Source organism: Mauremys reevesii, linkage group 7, assembly GCF_016161935.1.
Source record: "Mauremys reevesii isolate NIE-2019 linkage group 7, ASM1616193v1, whole genome shotgun sequence".
NCBI lineage: Eukaryota > Metazoa > Chordata > Testudines > Geoemydidae > Mauremys > Mauremys reevesii.
In genome coordinates, this window is record NC_052629.1 from 56,078,548 (window position 1) to 56,101,462 (window position 22,915).

Sequence of the window (22,915 nt, forward strand, 5' to 3'; positions counted from 1 at the left end):
CATTTCATTGTGGGTACATCACCCAATATAAAATAATTTACTGATTTAAGGAGAAGACCTAGTCACTGAAGACTTCTATGATCTCAAAGATGAGCCAGTTAAAGATCAGACATTGCTACCGTTCTAGTCCTGGGCTTCTCCTGAGCACAGATTACCAAATACGTTCAGCGGTACCAGACCATGGGGTGGTTTTAGGATATTGACGAAAAGGGGCATGAAAATGCAATGAGACCAGCAAACCCACTGTGTCACAAGTTAAAGGCAAGCTTGAACATAGGTCTATGGAAATGAGAGGTTACAACATCATCTCCCCACTTTGCAGCTTTGTCCTTACTAGTGATTTTAAAAAAACCTAAAAGCCATGCATTTTTCCCTTAAAGAGAGACTTAACATTTCACAAAGCTAAGAAATTAAAATAAAACCACATACACTTTCACCCTGCAAAAACACAGTGTTATTTTTTTCCCCTCACAAAACCCAAGGATTTCAAAGTTTCTAATATATTATTTTCCTCCAACTACCATATAGCAGGCAGAAGATGTGAGGCTGAAGCTTTTACTGTAGCAGTAGAAGAATGAAACCACTGACCTGCAGCAATGAGATAGCTATGAAGGCGCCTGCAACAATGTAGATGTTTCGGGGTAGCCAAGCTTCAAGAGCAGGGATACAACCCTTGGTGAAAATTAAATTGTCCCATTGGTTTTTCTTCTGCGTAGAGAGAGAGAGGGGGGGGAGAAAAAGCATGTTACTTTTCCCTTATATTTACTATAACTATGCAGGTGACATTTCTTTGTATGGGTCTGTAGTTGACAGAACTAGTATTTTTAAAAGGAATCCAGAAGTACAAGAACTAGAGACTTGTAACTCAGATTGTCTTGAGCTTCATGAATCAGTACATATTTCTTGCTGCAAAATTGACTATTAATTAGTCAAAAGTTCAGCTAAATAACCAGAAGCATAGAAGCTTATTTAGAATACACTTGAACTTTGAGTCTCTTCTTTCAGTGATAACAGCCCCACCTCACCACCTCCCGCCGATGAAACATATCCACTGTCTCTCTCCCCTGTCCCTAGTACAGGCAGACCCTCTGACGGGGTACAGGAAATTCCCGGGGCAGCTTCCATACAGGTGATGGTATAGACCAGCATACAGTTATTTGTTCTCATAGTTTTGCCTTGCTGCTCTATGTTATAGGTCCTGAATAAACATTAACTATTACTCTTAGTTTCTCAAATTTAAAAGATAGGCCAAAATATTTAAGTTTTTTTTAAGAGTGACCCAATCTAATTGATCAGTGTGTTAGATCCCACAGCTGAACAACCACCAGCTAGAAACACCAACACTGTGGGTAGCAGATGCTCACCTGTGCTCTGATGTCATATCCACATTGCGTATTCACAACCTTTTGCTGGGAGGGGGGGGGGAAAAAGTTAGAAATATTAATACAATCCTACCAGCTTGAGTTGACAGGAAGATGTTTATCTGTTAGAAGACTCATGATCAAACTACAACCAACACCAACTGAGGGAACTTTTCTATTTTCTGTTCATGCTCCACTATTTCATTTTTTTTAAAATGAAAAAGCTTATCTTTTTATAAGACCATGAGACGTGCTGAAGGACATGGTTATGTTCTCCCATTACTTTATAGGCCCCACATATCCTTACAAACTTGTTTCTTCCACCTCTCAGCTTTCATCACCAAGGCCTACCCAACATAATAAATTACAGCCCCCTCAGCGGTATCACTATTCTGCAGACATCTCCAACACCTACTTCTTGAAAGGCTAACGACCAAATACCTACACCTTCGAAGACTTGTGTCACTTCAGCCAACTGACTTCAACCAACCTTATGGAGTTGTGTGGCCAGGGGCGGCTCTAAGAATTTGGCCGCCCCAAGCAGTCATGCCTGCGGGAGGTGCACTGGAGCCGCGGGACCAGCGGACCTCCCGCACGCATGACTGTGGAGGGTCCGCTGGTCCCGCGGCTCCAGTGGACCTCCCGCAGCTGTGGAGGGTTCACTGGTCAGCGGCTCCGGTGGAGCATCCGCAGTCATGCCTGCGGGAGGTCCACCCAAGCCGTGGGACCAGCGATCCGTCTGCAGTTATGCCTGCGGGAGGTCGACTGGAGCCGCTGGTCCCGCGGCTCCGGTGGACCTCCCGCAGGCATGACTGCGGAAGGTCCGCCGGAGCCGGCTGCCGCCCTGCCGGCAAAATGCCGCCCCAAGCGCACGCTTGGTGCGCTGGGGTCTGGAGCCGGCCCTGTGTGTGGCTGAAGTCCCACGCAACAGTTGAACATTTTGAAGAAGGGATTTAAAAAAAAAAAAAAAAAAGAAGCTCATTTATTTACATGAGAAAGCAGGGGATGCTTGTAAGCCAGTCGTGCTCCCCTCCTTCCCCCTTCTGGGGACATGTTTGTGTTTTTGATCAGCTAGTAGCTGGACTCCTACAATATCACAAGCTATTTGACTTGGATTATTTTTAGTGCATTTAGTTCAAAAGTCTACCAAGTAACCAGAGACTCTAAAATTCTAACAAACCCTAAAAGTAGGACCTGATGTTGAAGTGTACTGAACTCTAAGCCTTACAGAGCACAGAGACTACTGAAATTACTTGTGGCCTCAATAGATAAAGAGATACTTGTGTGTGTGAGCAATTCTGAGATTCATTTCAAGACCACAGTTTTGTTAAGAGGAAAGCAAAATAAGATAAAATAAAAATGAAAACCTGTTTGCTTCATAATTAGAGCTGTCAATTTACCATAATTTGCAGTTATAGGAATTAAATGCCAAAAATAGCTTCAGAGTAGCGAATGCCAGAAACAGTTTGTGATGAAATCAAACTGAGTGGGACTAATTCAGACTGCTATTTAAAAAAAAAAAAAAATCAAACCTTGAGAGAGGGGCATCCTTCAAACTCTTCTGAAGCACTGAGATCCTATATTCCTCATGCCCAACTAAAGGTTCATGTCACTGCCAGGCAAGCAAGCCAAATTGACTGCTTTTGGGCCCAAATCCAGCAAAGTACTAAAGTGTATAAATCCCACTGAGGCCAATACGATTACTCATTTTATCAATAGAACCAATGAGTCCATGGTATTGTATCTATCACAAGGGTGGGTATAGAACAGTTTTAAGACCCTTCACCCTAGGGGCTGAGCACACTGCTCAGACAGAGCTCCCAGATCCCATCAGCTTTGGGAACAAGAGACCAGAAACTCAAGAAAACAATATCTAAAACCAACATCCACAGGCTTCAGGGATACAAAAATAGTTTCTCTAGTTCTGACACCAGTGTGTTTCAGTAATAGACTATAAAAAGTTTCTTTGGATCTCTGAGGAATCTGGAATAGCAACGTACAGTGAAACAGATTCTTCAGCAAGATAGGAGCAAATGTAGCATACATTATAGACTCAGAGGCTCTCCCCTCCATCATCTTCATTTACTCTTCCTGTTCTTTTTCTTTCGGTCTTTCCATACTCTTCCCACTCCCAAACACATAGAAAAGGAGAAAATATGCTGAAAATAAACTCTCTTCCTCCCAATCTTTATTTCCCTTCTTCTTAAAACCCTAGACATTACAGCATATTCAGGAAGCACATCCCTTCAAAATTCTCCAATAATAATATAGAAATACAAAGCCAGGAAACAACTCACAGCAGGATCAGGTACACAGCAGGAAAAGGGGACCCCACACTTCTCACGACTTTTGCTTTCAGTACTGCAGTTGAAGTAAATGTTAAGATCCCAGTCATCTGGCCCCTGAGCACCACAGCAATGGTTCTGCAACAGATGAAGAAAAACGTAGAAGTGCTGTATAAAGAAAATCATCTTCGTAATAGTCCTGTGAGATAGACAAGTGTTATCAGCTCAGTTTAACAGATCGAGAAACTGAGGTACAGAGATAAGTGACTTTTCTAAGGCACAGTAAATCAATGGCCAAGCAAGAATTAGAATTCTGAAGTCCCTAGTACATCCAGCTCCATGTTGCTTACCCTAGACCAGAGGTTTTCAAACTTTTTTTCTGGCGATCCAGTTGAAGAAAATTGTTGATGCCTGTGACCCAACGGAGCTGGGGATGAGGGACTTGGGGTGTGGGAGGAGCTCAAGCCTACAGAGTGGAGCCAGGAATAAGGGGTTCAGGGTGTGGGAGGGGGCTCCAGGCTGGGGCAAGGGGTTGGGGTGCAGGCTCTGGGGTAGGGATGGGGATGAGGGATTTGGGGTGCAGGAGTGGGCTCTGGGTTTGGGAGGGGCTCAGGGCTGGGGCAAGGGGTTGGGGCACGGGCTTCTCTTGGGCGGCTCCCAGTCAGCGGCACAGCAGGGGTGCTAATGCAGGCTTCCTGCCTGTCCTGGCACTGCAGACCGTGCTGTGCCCCGGAAACGGACAGTTGCAGGTCCAGCTCTTAGGCAGAGGCACGCAAGCAGCTCTGTGTGGCTCTCGCCTGCAGGCATCGACCCCCCTGCCCCAGCTCCTATTGGCTGGGAACCAGTGCTCAGAGTGGGGGCAGCCCCATTGCCTCCCCGCCTAGGATCTGGACCTCCTGCTGGCTGCTTCTGAGGTGCAGTGCGGTGTCAGAACAGGTAGAGAGACTAGCCTGCCTTAGCTGGGCAGCACTGCCGATGGGACTTTGAACTTTTAACAGCCCAGTCAGCGGTACTGACCAGAGCTGCCACGACCCAGTGCCTTACATTCCGCGACCCAGTACTGGGTTGTGACCCGCAGTTTGAAAACCATTGCCCTAGACCACGGTATCTGTTCAAATTGTAACTTCCATCCAGTTCCTGGAGACAGACAGACATCAACATGACAAGAAATGTCATCACAAATGGCACTCTAAATGATATAATCAGAAGAAAGGCTATGGACAGACTTGGCCTAGAAAATGAAGTATCACTTCACTTCTATGAGTTGATCCCACTGGTTTCAGGTAGATACATTATGGAAACCATGCACTTCCACTGTCCACCCATGCTGTACCCATTTTATATAAACAGGGCTTCGTTCTCGTATTAATCAAGCAATTTATGTTTTTATATACTTTGGATGAGATACTGTTAAGCAAAGCAAAACTACAGCTGGCAAATTTTGAATAGTTATGGGGTACAACTTTGCCCCACCCTCCACAGACCAGTTACACAAGCATTTGCCATAAGCAAATATAGAAAATTGTTAGAGATTGAACTTTCCCCAAATGTCAGTGTTTTATGGAACTGTAATTAAACACTTAATCTCCACAACAATGTAGGATTTTCCCATCCCCATTTTACCGGGGAATTTGTATACAAAACCTACAAAATTCACAAAGCTTAATCAGAAACACATTCCTGAAGTGTTTTCACCAAAAAGATATATACACATGATTTGAGCTAACAAGACAAAGAATCAAATTTACTGATCCAGAGAAAATAGCCTGGTTAATGAAACGACATTTTCAAAAGTCTCCATTATAATTTTAAAATTATATTATTATGGGAAGTGTGGACCAAATATACTGTGTTCCATTAGAGAGAATAAACTAATCAACAATAACTTCAGGAACAGCAACATCCAATACACAACACTGGAAAATAAGTTTGTTTTAGAATGGACCGTGTCACAATAGTTTGGGCAATTCAGAAAAAATGCATTAACTTTGGAGGAAAAAAGGTTTGCAGTAGTGGCTAGAAGAAGGGGGGAAAAAAAACTGCTAAAAATTATTCTGGGCCAATACCTTCCTTCTACTTCCTTATATCCATATGGTTCAGAGGCTGTACATAAAAACTTGAAGACAACAGGAAGTGGATTTCCGCTTTTTCATCCACCCCTTCTCCCTCCCCCCCTCCCCCCCCAGCCTCCACCCCCTACAAAAAGCACTGCTAGAAGCCATGCGCCTACTAAAACTGCCAATCAGTCTATGTAAGTAAGGTAAGGCCATAAAGGAGAAGTCCTGCTCAAATGTAAGCCACAAGGTAATATGGCTTTGCATTAGTCAGTGCAAATGAGCTGTATACAAAAAGCTCTTCCACTATCCCTGGGTCACATATTGAAGGCACGCAAGTCATCCCATGCCTCGTTAGAAGACGGATTTCAACGTGGCACTGAAAAAATATGGCAGTACCTTCTTGAAGGGTTTCCTCAGTCTTACAGAGCTACATTTAGTGATGGATGTCAAGTTGTTTCCCTGTTGCCTAACTGTGTTGTTACCCACTGTGGGTGAGTGACAGGCTTATTCAGAGATTTTCTGGCTTTGTTATTTCCACATTTCTTAGCCTGATAATCTAGCTGTGGAACTCTTTTGGGGAAATTTAGCCTTTTATTTTTATTAAGAGCATTTAATAAGGGTTCACCTGTAAATCAGCTTAGCACATTAGCCTGTCTCATTGCATTAAACCTGGATCAATAGCAACACCAAGAAACATGAAAATAGTATGCTGAGCTGAGACATTTACTCATGCTGAGAACTCATTGCGAGCCGGTAAAAATGAGCTGTGGTGACTTAATCGGGTCTACTAAAGAGCACCACATTGCACAAATTGCCTATGGCATCCGCCAGTGTAGAAATCGGAGAATTAGAACATCTCCAAGGGTCTACATGACTATCTGAGCTAGCAGAAAGATAGTCTTTAACCACTTCTACATCTAGTGTTGAACACCTGGAGGAATGGACGAAAAGAGCATTGGGACAGGGGAAGCTGTTGCTGGCACTGCTTGCATCAACCATCCAAGTGGAAGGCAAGTGCAACATTGCCAAGGATTCAGAAACTGGTAGCAATGATAAGAGACTGATTTCTGGTTCTTAGCCTGGAAAGGATGGAAAGAAATTGCCTGTAAAAATCCTCTGTGCCATGGGAGAAAAGCACTGGACAGAGGAAGTTGACCCCCTTCACCACAGCCTGTGTGAGATCTCACACACAATGGTTAGTCTTTGAAGTTCTATTAGAAAGTTTGTCCCTGATGAAGTGCTGACTGAGCACCTGGGTAGTGTTAGAGGTGTTCTTTGCCTTGCATACTTACATTAGGGTAAGAAGCTGTTGGCCAACTGATCTAGAAACCATCACTCAATTATTACTGTAGGCCTTGTAATATCCTGGTGTGCATGCATGCCATTGTCCTCTAATGGATGGAATGTTAGCACCACTCCCATTAGTAGAATTGTCTTACTCTTTAGGAAATGCCTTCACTGCACAGAGTGAAGCTGGGCTCTTGCTCAGGTGTTGCTCTTAACTCCCCTCCTGCCATACACACAGACCTCTCATCTGAGTATAGTGGTGCTTTCAATCTGGGCTAGCTGGCCCAGGGTTAGAGCCCAGGTTCTGCCTTCAGTGAGACTGGTAACTTGCCAGCTTTGCAGGACACAAGCTAAATCACTTGAGTGCTGATAGGCCTACAATGCCTTCCCACATACCCAGAAGGGCAGAGAAGTTCTCCAGCAAATCATTTTGAAAGAACCAGAGAGCAACTCAGCTTACTGAAGCACAAAAGCCCATGGGACATGCCCCCCAGAAGTCCTCATAATACAAGCAGGTAACTCAGGTAGGGCTTTGTAGTATGGCTGCTCACCCCTGAGCTAGGCTAACCTGGGCACTCAGGCATTGATCACCCAGACAAACTGTAGTGAAGAAGTACCCTTTGAGACTGGCCTATTGAGGATAAGACCCAATACCTTTATACTTGAGATATTCTCCTTTGGCTCAAGTGGTAGAGGTCTAGGTTTCTGAAACAGAAAGGTCCTGCACTGTGTCTGTGTACACGGACAGCGAAGTCCATGTAAACGCAATGTGACGATTAAGTCAACAGCTATGCAGTTTGCTTGGTTGCAGAATTATTTTAGGGTATTAAGAGTTATCTTCATATTGCTGGAGGGACACAGCTATTGACACCATTGAGTAAAATCAAGGCAGTCCAAAAAAGGTAGAACATAATTTTTTTTTTTTTTTAAAGTCTCTTGAGAGGAAATGCTATCCCAACACCTGGAAAACCTCAAAGACTAAGATTGTGCTTAGGGTGAAAAAGAGGAAGAAAATGTGACAAGTTGAAGGATGACTTACAATTTTCTGCAATGAGTCAATGAGGTTCTGTAGATCGATGTCATCTCGGTAGGATTTAATGTTATTCTCAAAGAATTCCTTGAACCGGTCCCTCACCCAGTCCTGGAACAAGAAAGCCAGTACTGCCGCAGCCAGCTCCAACGTAAATATAAGTACGATTGCTCCACAAAACTGCAAAATAAAGTCACAGGACATAGATTATAAAAACTCTTATTTCAAATATAACCATGTCTCAACTCAATTAAAAGTAGATACAAGGACTTCAGTAAAATGCTTACAAAGTACAAATCTGATCAAGACACAAGGCCAATTAAATAAAAACACAATGGGAAACAAAATACAATAGGTGGAGTTATCTTATTTGGTCATCTTAAAGTCTGCAGTGACCATAGACACCGTGTCATGGTCCATTGTAATACAGAGATAATGAAAAACGAATAAGCCAGTCAGAGATGGCAACACACAAAAATAATGGTCCTGACAAAGGTAGCTACTTGGATTTTCATTTCAATTCTTTTCTCAATTTAGCGCTTAGCTTCTGGATCCAGTGTAACATTAGAATTAAAACTGAGTTAAGCACTGATTTCTGTGCTGGGGTCCTACAGTTCCACCTACCAACTGTTCAGAAGAGAAATGCATTTTAACTTAAGAAAAAAATAAATTTATAAAAACCTTCCACAAAATCCTCTCAACATTTCCTGTTTCATTGAAGGTTTCCTAGAATGCCTAATTTTGTGACATTACAAGTGCTATGGGTTGCAATGAGACTTCTGGTATCGGAACCCATTCCAGAATGTAAGAGAAAGAAAGTCTAAATGTACTGCTGTTCTGGATACCAGCCCCAGCCACGTCAGCAGGAATATTTACCACATACATATCTGCGCTTAATTCAAATATGTGGTTCTGTTTAAAAGAACAGGAGTACTTGTGGCACCTTAGAGACTAACAAATTTATTTCAGCATAAGCTTTCGTGGGCTACAGCTCACTTCTTCGGATGCACAGAATGAAACACACAGACAGGAGATATTTATACATACAGAGAACATGAAAAGGTGGAAGTATGCATACCAACTGGAAGAGTCCAATCAATTGAGATGAGCTATCATCAGCAGGAGAAAAAAACCTTTGAAGTGATAATTGAGATGACCCATAGAAGGTGTGAGGAGAACTTAACATAGGGAAATAGATTCAATTAGTGTAATGACCCAACCATTCCCAGTCTCTGTTTAAACCTAAGTTAATTGTATCTAATTTGCATATTAATTTGAGTTCAGCAGTCTCTCTTTGGAGTCTGTTTTTGAAGTTTTTTTTTTTTTGCAAAATTGCCACCTTCAAGTATGTCACTGAGTGGTTAGAGAGGTTGAAGTGTTCTCCCACTGGTTTTTGAATGTTATGATTCCTGATGTCAGATTTGTGTCCATTTATTCTTTTGCGTAGAGACTGTCCGGTTTGGCCAATGTACATGGCAGAGGGGCATTGCTGGCACATGATAGTTGGTAGATGTGCAGGTGAACGAGCCCCTTATGGCGTGGCTGATGTGATTAGGTTTCACTTAGCAGTTCTCCTTTTAACTGTGACACCATCCTTTCTCTTCCCTGAGCCACCACACAGCACCACCAAGTTACTTACAAACTTCAGAAGGCAGATGTTTTCCCTCAATGCTCCTACGCAACCAGCAAATCCCAGAACGAACATCACTCCTCCAACCACCAAGACAAGTACCACCGGGTCAAAGCCATGGAGACGGGTTACCTTCGTGAGATCAGATAATACACCCTAAAGAGAAGAATCACAAGGGAAAATAGGTAAACAAAATAAGCACGATTTCATGATCAGAACTTGTATTTTATTTCCCCCACCCCTCCAAGTTCTACTTCTGTCTCCTCCTGCATTCATTACTTGCTTTATTAATTCAATGTGTTTGCAAATAGCCACCATAACACAGAAATACTCTCCGGAAAAATGTTAATATGCAATCTTCCACATGCTAATTTGTGTATTATACCTACAGATATGTCCCACAAAAGGTCAAGCCGTCCAAACACCAGGCCTCCCTAACCTGCCTCCCCACAGGTCGCCCAACAAACCAGAAAAAATAGAAGGGACAGAGTGGGAGGGAAGAGAGATGGGAAGCTCAGAGGGACAGAGAGCAGTGTGATGCCTTTCTGCCCCAGAGGGAATGAGACAGTGAGATTACCCCAGGAAGACATGGCAGAGCCCAATCCTCTCCCATTTCACACCTGAAAACAAAGAAAGCTAGAGGGAAAAAAAAACATTCATGGTAATCTGCACATTTATGTCAACTTTCCACAAATGTAAGCTTTTTTTTTTTATATATAAACCCTTCTGTTTCAGCAGCCCTGCCTACTATCAGGGAGAGAAGAGTTTCAAATGTGTGAAATCTTTATTTTTAAAAAAAGTCTACTTTATTTTGTTATTGTCTTATGCTAAATTAGAGCTAGGAGAGGCTTTCAGTAAAGGGAATGCAAAGGCACTTAAAAAAAAACAAAAACAACACTAAGCGTGGAGGAGCCACTAATGCCACATTGATGTTTTAGAGGAAATTCTGGAACAGGAGTAAAAGGTGCATAGACAAAAGGCTACATGCAAGTGTAACCCCCACACCTCCTGGGTGTGGTGTTCTGTCCCACTTGTAACACCGACAGACCCCGGTGGACCAGGGACCTCTGGAGCTTAGTGCATGAGCCTCTACTACATGAGCTAAAAGCCAACTGGCTATTACAGGCCCGCACAACATGCGGCCCGCGTGGGCTCACTGTGTGGCCCACATAGGGTGAGTAGGAAAGCCAACGGCCGGCTGGCTGGCTGGCGGGTGGGGTGGTAAAGGGACCAGTGTCAGGCTGGACTCTGGAGAGTGAGGGTGAGCCAGTGGCAGGAGGCGGGGGCAGCGGCAGAAGGTAAGAGGCCAGGCAAGTGAGCTGGCAGTGGGGGAAGGGGGGCTGAGGAGGCGAGCGGGGGGGAGGGCAGGTGAGGAGACAAGCGGGGGGGGGGGGGCAGGTGAGCCAGAGGCGGGGACGGGGGACCGAGGAGGCGGGGGGGGGAAAGGTAAGCCGAGGAGGGGGAGGGGTAGCTGAGAAGGCAAGCGGGCCGGGGGGGCAGTGGTGGTGGGACAATTGGGAGAGGGAAATGGCAGAATGCCCTGATGGTCCCAAATGTTCAAGTAACTGCCCCAGGGTGGTAAAGAAAATTGGGTCATTAAGGATTGACAGCCTCTGGGGGGGGGGGAAAAATCACTGCTAATCGCAGGACCAGACAGGCTGCTGTGTTTGGATCAGGGGTTCATGTGGCTGTCCTCACTGCAGGAACTGTTTCCATGGAAAAGCCACGTTAGGAGGACCCTTACATGTATATTTAGCTTTTTTCTATCTCACAGTCAGAAGAAGCTGGCCCCATATGCACACACCCAGCTCTCTAAACTCAATCCCCCCACACTTTGGGAACCTGTGCAGCTGAGTCTGTCCCTAGCAGTGCGAAGGCAAAGTGAGGACAGGATCAAATCAAATGTCCATCCCCACATTAGAGAAGAGAGAACTATGACATACTGCACATAAATCTGAACCACTTTGTTAGCTGAAGAGTTAAGCTGTAAATTTTAGAGGAACCCAGTTAGCGCATCAATAAATCTCACTTACAAATACTTGACAGATTCCCTAAAAACCCAAAAGGCAGGACAGTCTAGAAATGAACAGTTCAGGGATCCAACCTACAGCCATATCATTCTTCCCTGTTCCTCACCATACCCCCTACCCCCAAGAATCCTAGCAACATCCCACCCGATCCAGGGCCCCACTTCTTCCTCTGCAGAGCAGCCCTTGCCGCAGAGCCAGGGCTCAGAAGAAAGGCAGTTTAAATAATTTACAGAATCAATGTTATAAACATGACACAGGTCTTTGTGATCCCCCAGCTCTCTCCCAGTAACACTCAGGGGGCCCTGTCCAACTCAGCCAGACACCTGGTGTTTGGGGCCAAGCCATTTTGGGGGTAGGAAGCTAGGAAAATGTTCAGAAAGGGAATGAAGGATATTTGTGAAATACCTTAATTGCTAAACCACTTTTCTGAAGGTTACCAAACCTCCCAGACAAATCCTACCTGGCCTAAGAGAGCTCAGGGGATCTGGTAATTTTTTGGAGAAGTTACAGGGAAGTTTAAAATGGATCTTAGTTGTAAGTTAGGATCAGTCTGAACTATGGAGTGGCTACCACTGGCCCATTACATCCGGGTGAGCGTCTCTGTAGCAGCATTGGGCCTGATCTGGCTCCCATCCCCTCTCCAAGGGTTGCAGCTGTCTGGAGGTGCCTGCCTTCCACGCCTTCCTCAGTCACACCTGATTCATTCAACAGGGCAATTGATTACAAAGTGAGGGGAAGATCTTATTCTACTTCTAGCAAAAGGACATTTTTCTTTTACCTTAATTATACTACCTCAGGTGCCCACTATAATATATTACCAAGATTCAATACAAAGTCATAAAAGTTATACAAAAATGCATAATGCAGAGATTTATCTACAACTGCACTGATTGACTGCTGTGTGCAGTAATATAGTGACCCCCGGGTCTTTGAATGAAGCTTTATACTTGCAGGGGTGGGGGGTGAGCGGTGGAGTCGGAGGTGAGTGGGTGGGCAAGTGGCAGGTGGGCAAAGAGGCGAGCAGTGAGCCAGCAGGAGTTCTAGGGGTGGGCATGGGGGTTTCTGGCAGGGGAGGGAGGAGGTGAAAGGAGGCGAGTGGTGGTTGGGGTACTGACTAGGAGGGACGCAGCAAGCCAGCGGGGGAGCTAGGGGGTGAAGAGGGGTGTGATGGTGGGGCAGAGCAAGGAAGGGGTGGGTCCTATGCTGTGATCTGGTCATCCTATGTACGCCGTTTCTTTCCCCCTCTACACTACAGGCTTCCACACACTGTCAGTGCCTTCCTAGTGTGCCATCCATACAATTGTTTGCTTTAATTGAAAAATTATTAATAAAGTATCACCCCCCCCCCACCTTCCTTTTCGGCCCACAGCTGTTTCAGCGGGGTGGTGCTGGGGAAGGAGGGTTTGTTTCTGCTGGGCGGGCGGTGCTGGGGGGGGTGTTGTGTTTCGAGGGGGCTGAGGAGGGTGTTTCGGCGGCAATGGGGGGGCAGGATTGGCCCTCAGCTGTTTTCTTTGGAGTAATATGGCCCTCACCGCTTTACGAGTTGTGCAGGCCTGGGCTATTAGGTAAGGCATAGAGCAGACTTATCTCTTTAAGTGGTCTTGGTGCCACTAGATGGGACAGAACACCACACACAGAAGGTGTGTGGGTTACACAAGGCCCATGAATACCTTTTGATGTGACCCTCTAGGCCTAGGGGAAGCTTGCACACCACAAGAAGGTTTTACTGGGAAATTGTTTATAAATAGGTGTTTGATCAGAGATACCATTTCTTCATCCAGCACAGCAAATTAGTTGAAGCAGAGTTGAGGTAAGAAAGGTGACAGAAGAACTCACAACGGAGCACTAGCTTTGAAGAAAAATCAATCTTCATGGAGATTTCAACTAAACAGGCTACCACAAGATGGTGCTAAAAGCCTGGAACCATCAGAACATTTCCACCTAGCTTCAAGCCATAGGATTTGAACTAGGGCAGGGGTAGGCAATCTATGGCACACGTGCCAAAGGCAGCCCGCGAGCTGATTTTCAATGGCACTCACACTGCTCGGGTCCTGGCCACTGGTCTGGGGGGCTCTGCATTCTAATTTAATTTTAAATTAAGCTTCTTAAACATTTTTAAAACTTAATTTACTTTACATATAACAATAGTTTAGTTATATATTATAGACTTATAGAAAGAGACCTTCTAAAAATGTTAAAATGTATTACTGGCACGTGAAACCTTAAATTAGAGTGAATAAATGAAGACTTGGCACACCACTTCTGAAAGGTTGCCAACCCCTGAACTAGGGCCACAGCAAAACAATTAGCATGTTGAGGGCGGCAAACAGCAAGGGAGCTTTCACGCTTCAGAACCGCCTTTTCCCACCTTAAAGCCCTGAACAATGTCACAGCTGCTAAGGAACCAGTTACAGATGATAGGTCTGTGGGGGATGTTTTTGTCTTGAGAGATCTGGGTGTTTTCCCCTCAAGACATTTTGCTGTACTCGTGAATTCAATTCATCTTGACTCCTACCATGCTTTGGGTGTCTCCTTGGACATCTTGCTGCAAACTGAGGGAAAGCAATGTATAAACAAACAAAATCTTATGCCAGTGTTACAGGGGAACTACATCAAACTAATAGTTCCTTGAGACCATATGATGATGTGAACACATAACGGTTATTTAGCAACACTTCCCTTCCCATACCAAAATACAATATTGTTTTGGCTTTCATTGACCATTATGACTAGCTTATGCATATGCACCTGTCTATTATATCCTTGTTCATCCACCTCCTCTTTGCTTACTGTAGTTTACCTAATCTTAGAACATGAGGTCTATGAGACTATCTTTCTGTTATGTGTTTGCATAGGACCTAGTATGATGAAGCCCTGATCCGTGCTGACTGAGGTCCTTAACACTACCATAATAGAAATTACTAAACATTATATACAAAATGTAAGTGTACAACCAGTTATAAAATGTACACTACAAAGATGATCTTTCTAGATGGATGAAAGTAAATAAGAGCATAATTGCAATAATTTTCAATATAGTAATAGAGCATGGGACAAACTAAGGTTAGTATTAAGAGAGACAGGACAAAGAAAAGTGGGGAGTACAAGATCGATCTTTGGTTATATCCATGTGGTTGCCAACTTTGTGAAAGCATGAAGGTTTCCAACAAGTTACCAGCAATATGAATACAAGAAGCATTCTAAACTGAGGAAGACCTTGGTCTCACTCTATACTGAAAAAATGGGTAAATAGCAACAGGTTATAGAATGCCATTTACAAAGCAGTGCTGGCAATTATGCCATGAAATGAAGATGTGTGGTTCTCTCAAACTAAATCTAATAGTAAAAAGAGAGGTCAGAGAGAATTCAGAAATATAATTCACAGAAGCAGCCTACTTCCGTCAAAGTATTGTATATTGCCGTCTTGCTATTCAACAGACACACCAGTGCTGGAATAACTAAAAATACACATCACAACACTATCCTCTAATAAGCATGTAAATACAAGGCAAGGATACTGCTTTAGGGAAATGTTGTGGGTATGGGTTGCTGCTCTTTGGACATGGCTAGCACCCCAATGATATTTAAGAGTTACTACACCTTCCTCTATAATTTAAAACAAACTGCCAGACTGGGCTCTCATTAGAGCTGCCAGGTTGACAGCAGTAACATGCTAACAGAACTTTACTTTTAATCAGCATTTGTCAAAAAGTACAAGAACTAGAGAGGAGCAGTTGCATGCTACACTTCACTCTGACCAATTATCATAGCCTGGGCATTCTCCATTCCAAAGTCACTGAGAATATATAGATCGGGGTAGGCAACCTATGGCATGTCTGCCAAAGGCGGCACACAAGATGATTTTCAGTGGCACTCACACTGCCCAAGTCCTTGCCACCTGTCTGGGGGCTCTGCATTTAAATTTAATTTTAAATGAATCATCTTAAACATTTTAAAAACCTTATTTACTTTATATAAAACAATAGTTTAGTTATATATTATAGACTTGTAGAAAGACCTTTTTAAAACATTAAAATGTATTACTGGCAGGCAAAACCTTAAATTAGAGTGAATAAATGAAGACTCGGCACCCCACTTCTGAAAGGTTGCCGACCCCGAGATACAGATTCTCTCATGATTATGAATGTCTAATATAAAAAGTGTTCTGGCTAGATGAAGCAGTGAGCTGTCCATCCGGTTTTACTGGAGACATGTTTTCATTCTCTGCAACAGATATGCCTGGAATCTACATTTACCATTTCCAGCCCAACATAACATAGCTCTGGCATAACACAGTGCTTTTGCACAACACCCACAGAGCAATGGAAATCATCAGTTAGTAACACGTTTGCACACAAATGAAGCTTTCCACAACTGTTCTACTCATTTCCTCCCACCTTGAACTCATTTTTCCCCCCAGCCAGTCGTCAGCTCAAGCAGGATCTGCCTGGATGAGGTTTTCCTGTGAACAAAGGTTGTTTTGGGAAAAAAGCAGAACAGGCTGGACTCTGGCACTCACTCCCAGATAGAAAAATTAGGAATGAATCCAGCTGATAAAAATCCCTGCTGAAGAATCAAGCTGAATTAATTCCGACTGGAGGAAAAAAATGTGAGGAAATCAGAATTGTCGGAGCCAGATACGTTTGGATGAGATTAACTGTTTGCATTGGGGGAGAGTTCAGAACTTCTCCTTGGCTCTTCCCACATCCACCTCCATCATTGGTGAACTCTGTTCTGCTTTATAAATAAATTCATCTCCCCGCTTTATTACAGCATCATAGCTCATGGAGTGGTTTCTTTACTGTACATTCAGAGTTCCATCTGCACAGGCAAGTAGACAGGACAGATCCACACTTCATCTGCACCAGAGCTGAAGAATATCAGTAACATCAAGGAATTTAGACACTAGTTTTTCCTCACTGGTTGTTTTATCTTATCTGTAGCTAACTACATGAACAGCTTATGGGTCATTCAAATGTTTAAGCCACAGACTTTAGGTATCTTATTGCTCATTGTCAAGATTTGGGAGGCTCAACAGCAAAAGCTAACTGGTGGGAAAGCAGAATGCAACATGCAAAAATTACAGAACTGTTAAAGAAATCTAACAATTTACAATGTAAGAATATAAATTTAGCAAAAATGTTTCCCTTAAAACAAACCCAGTGTGTTATAGAAGCCATCCGGCAGATGGAGAGGGTTATGCGTTAGCTATTTCTCTAATTACAATACTAGGCACCTCTTTTAAACTGTGGACCGCATAGAAATAACTTAATTAAATTTAAGAAGAGAAGGCATATTCAAGACCTGTTTGTGTTTTATAAACAGAAAAGTGTTAATTACGTTAAAATCTCTCATAAAATTCAGAGGAAAAGGAAAAAAGTTTTGTTAATTGTTTATCTTTACAATGTTCAAAGAATGACTAGGAAATGCGTAACAAGTAGCAGCATGATCTCATACACTGAACTAGGTTTCATACTGCAGTCCTATCAGAATAGGGAGAAATCCAAAACAAATTCATGGTTTGCATTTTTTTTTTTTGGACAGTGGAAAACCTAGTATGTTATAATACAATTAGCTCAAACTTTCTCCATGTTCCAAAACATGGAAGGAAGAATAGGCCCCATTACATACATTGCTTCTGCTGGACCCCTGAAAATGCTCAGATTTCTATAATCACTAAGAAGGGAAGCAAACATTTCATACTTGTCTATAGTTAACATGCACATACTGAGCAAGGTAGCTGCTTAGAGAGCATGTCTGTCCAGCACCAATGAAATGAAAACTTCTTAACAAAACCATAGACAGGCAGGCAAAAATCAAACACATAAATATAAAAATGGAGAACTGATTAGTCAGTAGTACTTCCAGAAAAGTATCTAAGAGTTATAGTAGATCACACATTGAATGTAAGCCAACAAGGTAAGGCAGTTGTGAAATAGGTGACTATCATTCAGAGATTAAAGTAAGCTTGTACGGTCCGGTACGGCATACCGGTAAGAGCCGGTACACAGATGACTGTACTGGCAGGGACGGTGATGAGGGGGACAAAAGGAGCCCAGCAATTTAAAAGGACCCGGGGCTCCCGGCAGCAGCCAGAGCCACTGGCCCTTTAAATCACCGCCAGAGCTCTTCGGCTCCCAGCTGCCACCACTGCTACCCCAGGGCTCCAGCTGCGATTTAAAGGGCCCAGGGCTACCACCGTCGCTACGACATCAGCAGCCGGAGCCCTGGGCCTATAAATCGTCTCCCAAGGTCCCTTCCAGCCCTACATTTCATGATTTTAAGTAATGTCACCCTGGCCTACTGTATATGAGAAGACAGGTGGATTAAGAAAACAGACAGAAAAGCTCTTAGATGTGCATGTTTGGCATGTCTTTCTTTAACCAATTAAAAGGAAAAGCTTTTTTTGCCTCATCCTTCTCAGATCTAATTCACTTCAGTTGTTGGTCAAATCTGTAGCTGAAATTCCAATAAGTGCTTTTTCTCCCAATACCGTTTTAATTTTGCCAATTCCAGCCCTTGTTCTCAAATCTATTTAGCAGTTCATCAACAGCATATTAAGTGAGATGGGGAATAGATATCTCGGTTATCTACCACACCTAAGGAGTAATGGGAAGAAATTAAGGGTATGTCTAAACTTACCGGGGATCGATGCTGTGGCAATCGATGCACTGGGAGTTGATTTAGCAGGTCTAGTGAAGACCTGCTAAAATCGACCACAGATCACTCTGCAGAACGAGACGTGTAAAGTACTCCACCGGAACAAGACATGTCAAGTAAGTCGACAGGAGAGTGTCTCCTGTTGACCCAGTGCAGTGTAGACACTGCAGTAAGTCGACCTAAGCTACGCTGACTCCAGCTATGTTATTCACGTAGCTGCAGTTGCTTAACTTAACTTAGGTCGAGTTACCCCCATAGTGTAGACAAGGCCTAAGAAAGGGAAAATTTAGGCTGAATATCAGGACAGCTTCCCAAGCCTTTGGAATAATCTCTCACATCAAGTGGGAGAAATCTCATCTCATTTAAAATTTGACTAGATAAAACTCTAGTAGGTGTACAGTAAGATGATTTACGGGCAGGGAATTGGACTAGATAACCCAAATAGGTGTATTACATCTCTACAGCAGAGTCTAAAATAAAGTCTGTTAACAGAAGTTGCAACATTAGGGCTCACTTTTTGCCCCCTACAAATATCTCACCTTCACTAACAATTACTGCAACTCAACAATACATACGCCAGGCACTGGCAGTTCCAAAACCCTGTTTCATTCCAATCACAAGCAAGTCACAGCAATGTTAGTAGCAACAGAAAGAAATTTTAAGGAAAAAAAGGTCAAAAACATGTGACTAAAGCGTACCATTATCAACATAATGGATGGTTCCAGCTATCACACTTGGTAGATTGAATTGTATACCTGTACATATTTAGTCCAGCACATTCCAAGTGGCAAATGGAAAAATAATGGCGTAATGCTGGGGTGACTACCACAGGGCTTTGAAGGGAAGAAAAGGTTAAACTAGCAAAATATAAGAGGGATATTATACTTGTGCTGTGTATTGTACATAGGCCCTACAGACACAACCATCCTTATGAAGGGAAAAACTAGGACTTTCTATAAAGTAGTAAATTATTTCTTTCCTTAAGAATTTAGCTCATATGTTGTTTTTAAACTCCTATTGTTTCTTGAGGATGAGAAGCTAAAAAACACTTAAGAAATTGGTTAATGCAACATCAACAGTCCATCATAATCTTACCTTTTCACTCCATGCCCAAAGCCCGGCTGCAAGGAAAGCAACTCCAGCTAGCTACAGAAAAGAAGAAAATTTGATTAGTACACTAATCAGGAATGAAAACAAGACTTCCTAATGTGCAATAATATGCTCCCTTCCCCCTCCTTTGAAATAATCACCATAAATACATATAATAAAGTAAATTGGAGAACGTATTTATGAGTATCTGTATGTGTATGGGCTTACACAGAACAGCAGTCCTCTTCTCAGAAAAAATTGTTACAGCATAACACTAAAATAATCTGATAGGAGAGAACTAAATTAACATTTCCTGTAGGAACAGAAGGGCTTGTTAGGACTCTAAAGTTCTGTATAAGTGTGTTCCCTCCATGTGAGGTCAATCATTGTATCCATACTGAAGAAAAAAAACCATAGGACAAAGACTCTCAATGTTTGAGGGACACAGGGAAAAAAAGTCTTGAATTCATGAAGCATCACCTACAGCTTTCATTAATGTTAAGTAAATGTAATGCTGGCAAAGGATACCTGATCTAAAGCACAACTAGAGGATGAGATTCTCTGGCTAGCCACATGGCTGGGCAGTGGCAGTGCATGTTCCCTCTTTGCCATTCCACATGTGTGCCTTAAGCTTGTCCTGGGGGAAACATCTCCCAGAAATGTGCTGAATCCACTCAGTTCTCTGTGAATACCTCTGAAGAGGCTCTAAGCAATTCACAGGATCAGGCCTGACCATCAGCTGTGGCTAGTGCTGGGTACTCTAATGATGAATGGGTCTGAGCCATCTCATCCTCAGACTCTCGGACTTGTGATTCTGGAATGCTGACACAAAGTTTGCAACAATAGAAGGCAGAGAGCAACAGATGTGCTTGAAAATAATGTACATTGGGTTTAAGACCAAGATATTGAAATACTTATGCATATAAATAATCCCATTGATTTCAAGGGGAATACTAATTTGAGTAAAGACAAGGATGTAAATAAATGTTTGCAAGATCAGGGTATAAAATAATAATTCTGGTGTTTTGCCTCTTTAAAGCTCAGAGTACTTTGAGATAGTTAGCATCATATCCCCATTTTGCAGCAGAGTAACTAGATCTCTAATGGCCTCTTCCTAGCCAATGCTCAGAACCAGTACTCCATCCTCATCCTCCTTGAGGACAGTTGACCATGCTCTCCTTCTTTAAATCTTGCTCTCCCTTGGGTTCCATCCAGCAGCCTCCTCTCTGCTTGCTTGCTATGTGCTCCCAGCTCAGTCAGTGCTGAGACCTCCTGCTGGGGGAACAGAGGGTACATCCTGGTTCTCCCAACATGCTGCAGTTTGTGGTCCACAACTTGTAGTTCCCAGGGCTGCTATTGAAGCTCACTGGACCTTGAGCTACATATATCTAAATCCTGCAGGTTATGCCAAAATAATCTCTCTAAAATGCCACCTTTCCTATCCATCAATGCAGCTAAAACACTCACCCAGGCGCTTATCTTGCATCTGAATTACTGCAACATCCTTCTCTCTAGGATTGACAAATACTATCTTGCTCCACTTATACCCATTCACTATGCTGCTAAAAGTCACTCGTAGCCCTTTGATTTGACCACATCACCTCCCGCTTTGCATCCCTCCACTAGCTTCTGCCTCGACCCCACCAAAAATATAAGCCGCTTATTGTCACTCTTAAGGCCCTTTACAGCCTATCCTCACCCTAGCCATCATGTTTCATTCAGTGTCAAATTCCACACCTGATCAGTCAATAAGCGTAGCCTCCATTGTGCAATTATTGTATTTTCAAACAAGCACCTTCATGCAGGGGCAGCGCTAGGATTTCCGCCGCCCCAAGCAGGGCAGCACGCCGCGGGGGGCACTCTACCGGTCGCCAATCCCGTGGCGCCGGTGGACCTCTCGCAGACGTGCCTGCAGAGGGTCCACTGGTCCCACGGCTCCGGTGGACCTCCCGCAGGCACGCCTGTGGATGCTCCACCGGAGCCGCGGGACCAGCAGCCCCTCCACAGGCACGTCTGCGAGAGGTCCACTGGTGCCGCGGGACCAGCGGACCTTCCACAGGCATGCCCGCGGGAGGTCCGCCGGAGCCGGCTGCCGCCCTCCCGCGGGACGCCGCCCCAAGCGTGCACTTGGCGCACTGGGGTCTGGAGCCGGCCCTGCCTTCATGCTTTCCTCCCATACTCCTCCCTTCATGTTTGGGAGGAGATCCCCATAAACGTCCACAAACCTACCTGATTATCCTCCTTCATATTCATCATTTGCTGTCATGCCTACAAAAAACTTGACTACAATTAGGCAGTGGTCTCAGCACACCAGCAGCCTGTCATGCTGACCAATATTGTCTCATTGTTTCCTTGTATTCCCTCAGTCTGTCTGTAAGTATCCATATTAGATTATAAACTCTGTGCGGCAGGGATTTTTTTTATTTTGGTTCTTATGGCACCTAGTGCACTACTAGCCTCAAATCATAGACCAGAACCCCATGAATTACAGGAGGGTTGCCAACTTTCTGATTGCAGAAAACTGAACACCCTTGCCCCCTGCCCCAGCCCATCCCATCCTGATGCCCTACCCCTATCTAAGGCCCCGCCCCCTGCTCACTCTATCCCCCCTTCTTCTGTTGCTCATTCTCCCCCACCCTCACTCACTCAATTTCACTGGGATGGGCAGGGGTTGGGGTGCAGGAGAGGGTGAGGGCTCTGCCTGAGGGTGCAGGCTCCAGGGTGGGGCTAGAAATGAGGGGTTTGGAGTGGGTGGAGGTGCTCTGGGCTGGGGCAGAAGGTTGGAGTGCGAGGGAATGAGGGCTCCGGCTAGGGGTGCAGGCTCTGGTGTGGGGCCAGGGATAAGGGGTGCAGGAGGGAGTGCAGGTTCTGGGAGGGAATTTGGGTGCAAGAGGGGGCTGAGGACTGGGACAGCAGGTTGGGGTGTGGGCTCTGGGAGGGAGTGAGTGTGAGAGGGGGCTCAGGACTGGGAGACGGGAGGGGCTGCAGGCTCTGGGAGGCGCTTACCTCAAGTGGCTCCCACAAGTGGATGGCATTTCTCTCCAGCTCTTAGGCGGAGGCTCAGCCAGGCAGCTCTGCATGCTGCCCCCGGCTACACGTGCCACCCCTGCACCTCCCATTGGCCACTGTTCCCACCACGCTGTTCAAGCCGGCACTTGAGGTAGGGCCAGCATGCGGAGCCCCCGTGGCCATGCCTTTGCCTAGGAGCCAGAGGAAAATGCCAGCCACTTCCAGGAGCCACGCGGAGCCAGGGAGCCTGACTTAGCCCTGCTACGCCACCAACCGAACTTTTAACAGCCCAGTTATGGTGCTGACCGGAGCTGCCAGGATCCCTTTTCGACCAGGTGCTCCCTGGTTGAAAATTGGATGCCTGGCAACCCTAAATTACAGTAATACAAACAAGTGGTTATCTGACTTGTCCAAGGCCAGAGCACAAATTGGTGATGAGCCAGGAACAGAATACAGATCTCCCAACTTCCAGAGGCT

General features: G+C 44.4%; 1 protein-coding gene across 4 annotated transcripts in view; it reads right to left on the reverse strand.

The window, feature by feature from the left end:
- Positions 1-22,915, reverse strand: part of TSPAN14 (tetraspanin 14) — an 81,321-nt gene that overhangs the window by 3,397 nt on the left and 55,009 nt on the right. For all 4 annotated transcript variants that reach the window (XM_039481361.1, XM_039481363.1, XM_039481362.1 and 1 more), the window contains 6 exons: positions 19,436-19,486; positions 9,660-9,806; positions 8,030-8,200; positions 3,659-3,784; positions 1,365-1,409; positions 589-708 (listed from right to left, as the gene is read on the reverse strand). In XM_039481361.1, the coding sequence (XP_039337295.1) occupies positions 589-708; positions 1,365-1,409; positions 3,659-3,784; positions 8,030-8,200; positions 9,660-9,806; positions 19,436-19,486 (660 nt within the window). The remainder of the gene's footprint in view (positions 1-588; positions 709-1,364; positions 1,410-3,658; positions 3,785-8,029; positions 8,201-9,659; positions 9,807-19,435; positions 19,487-22,915) is intronic.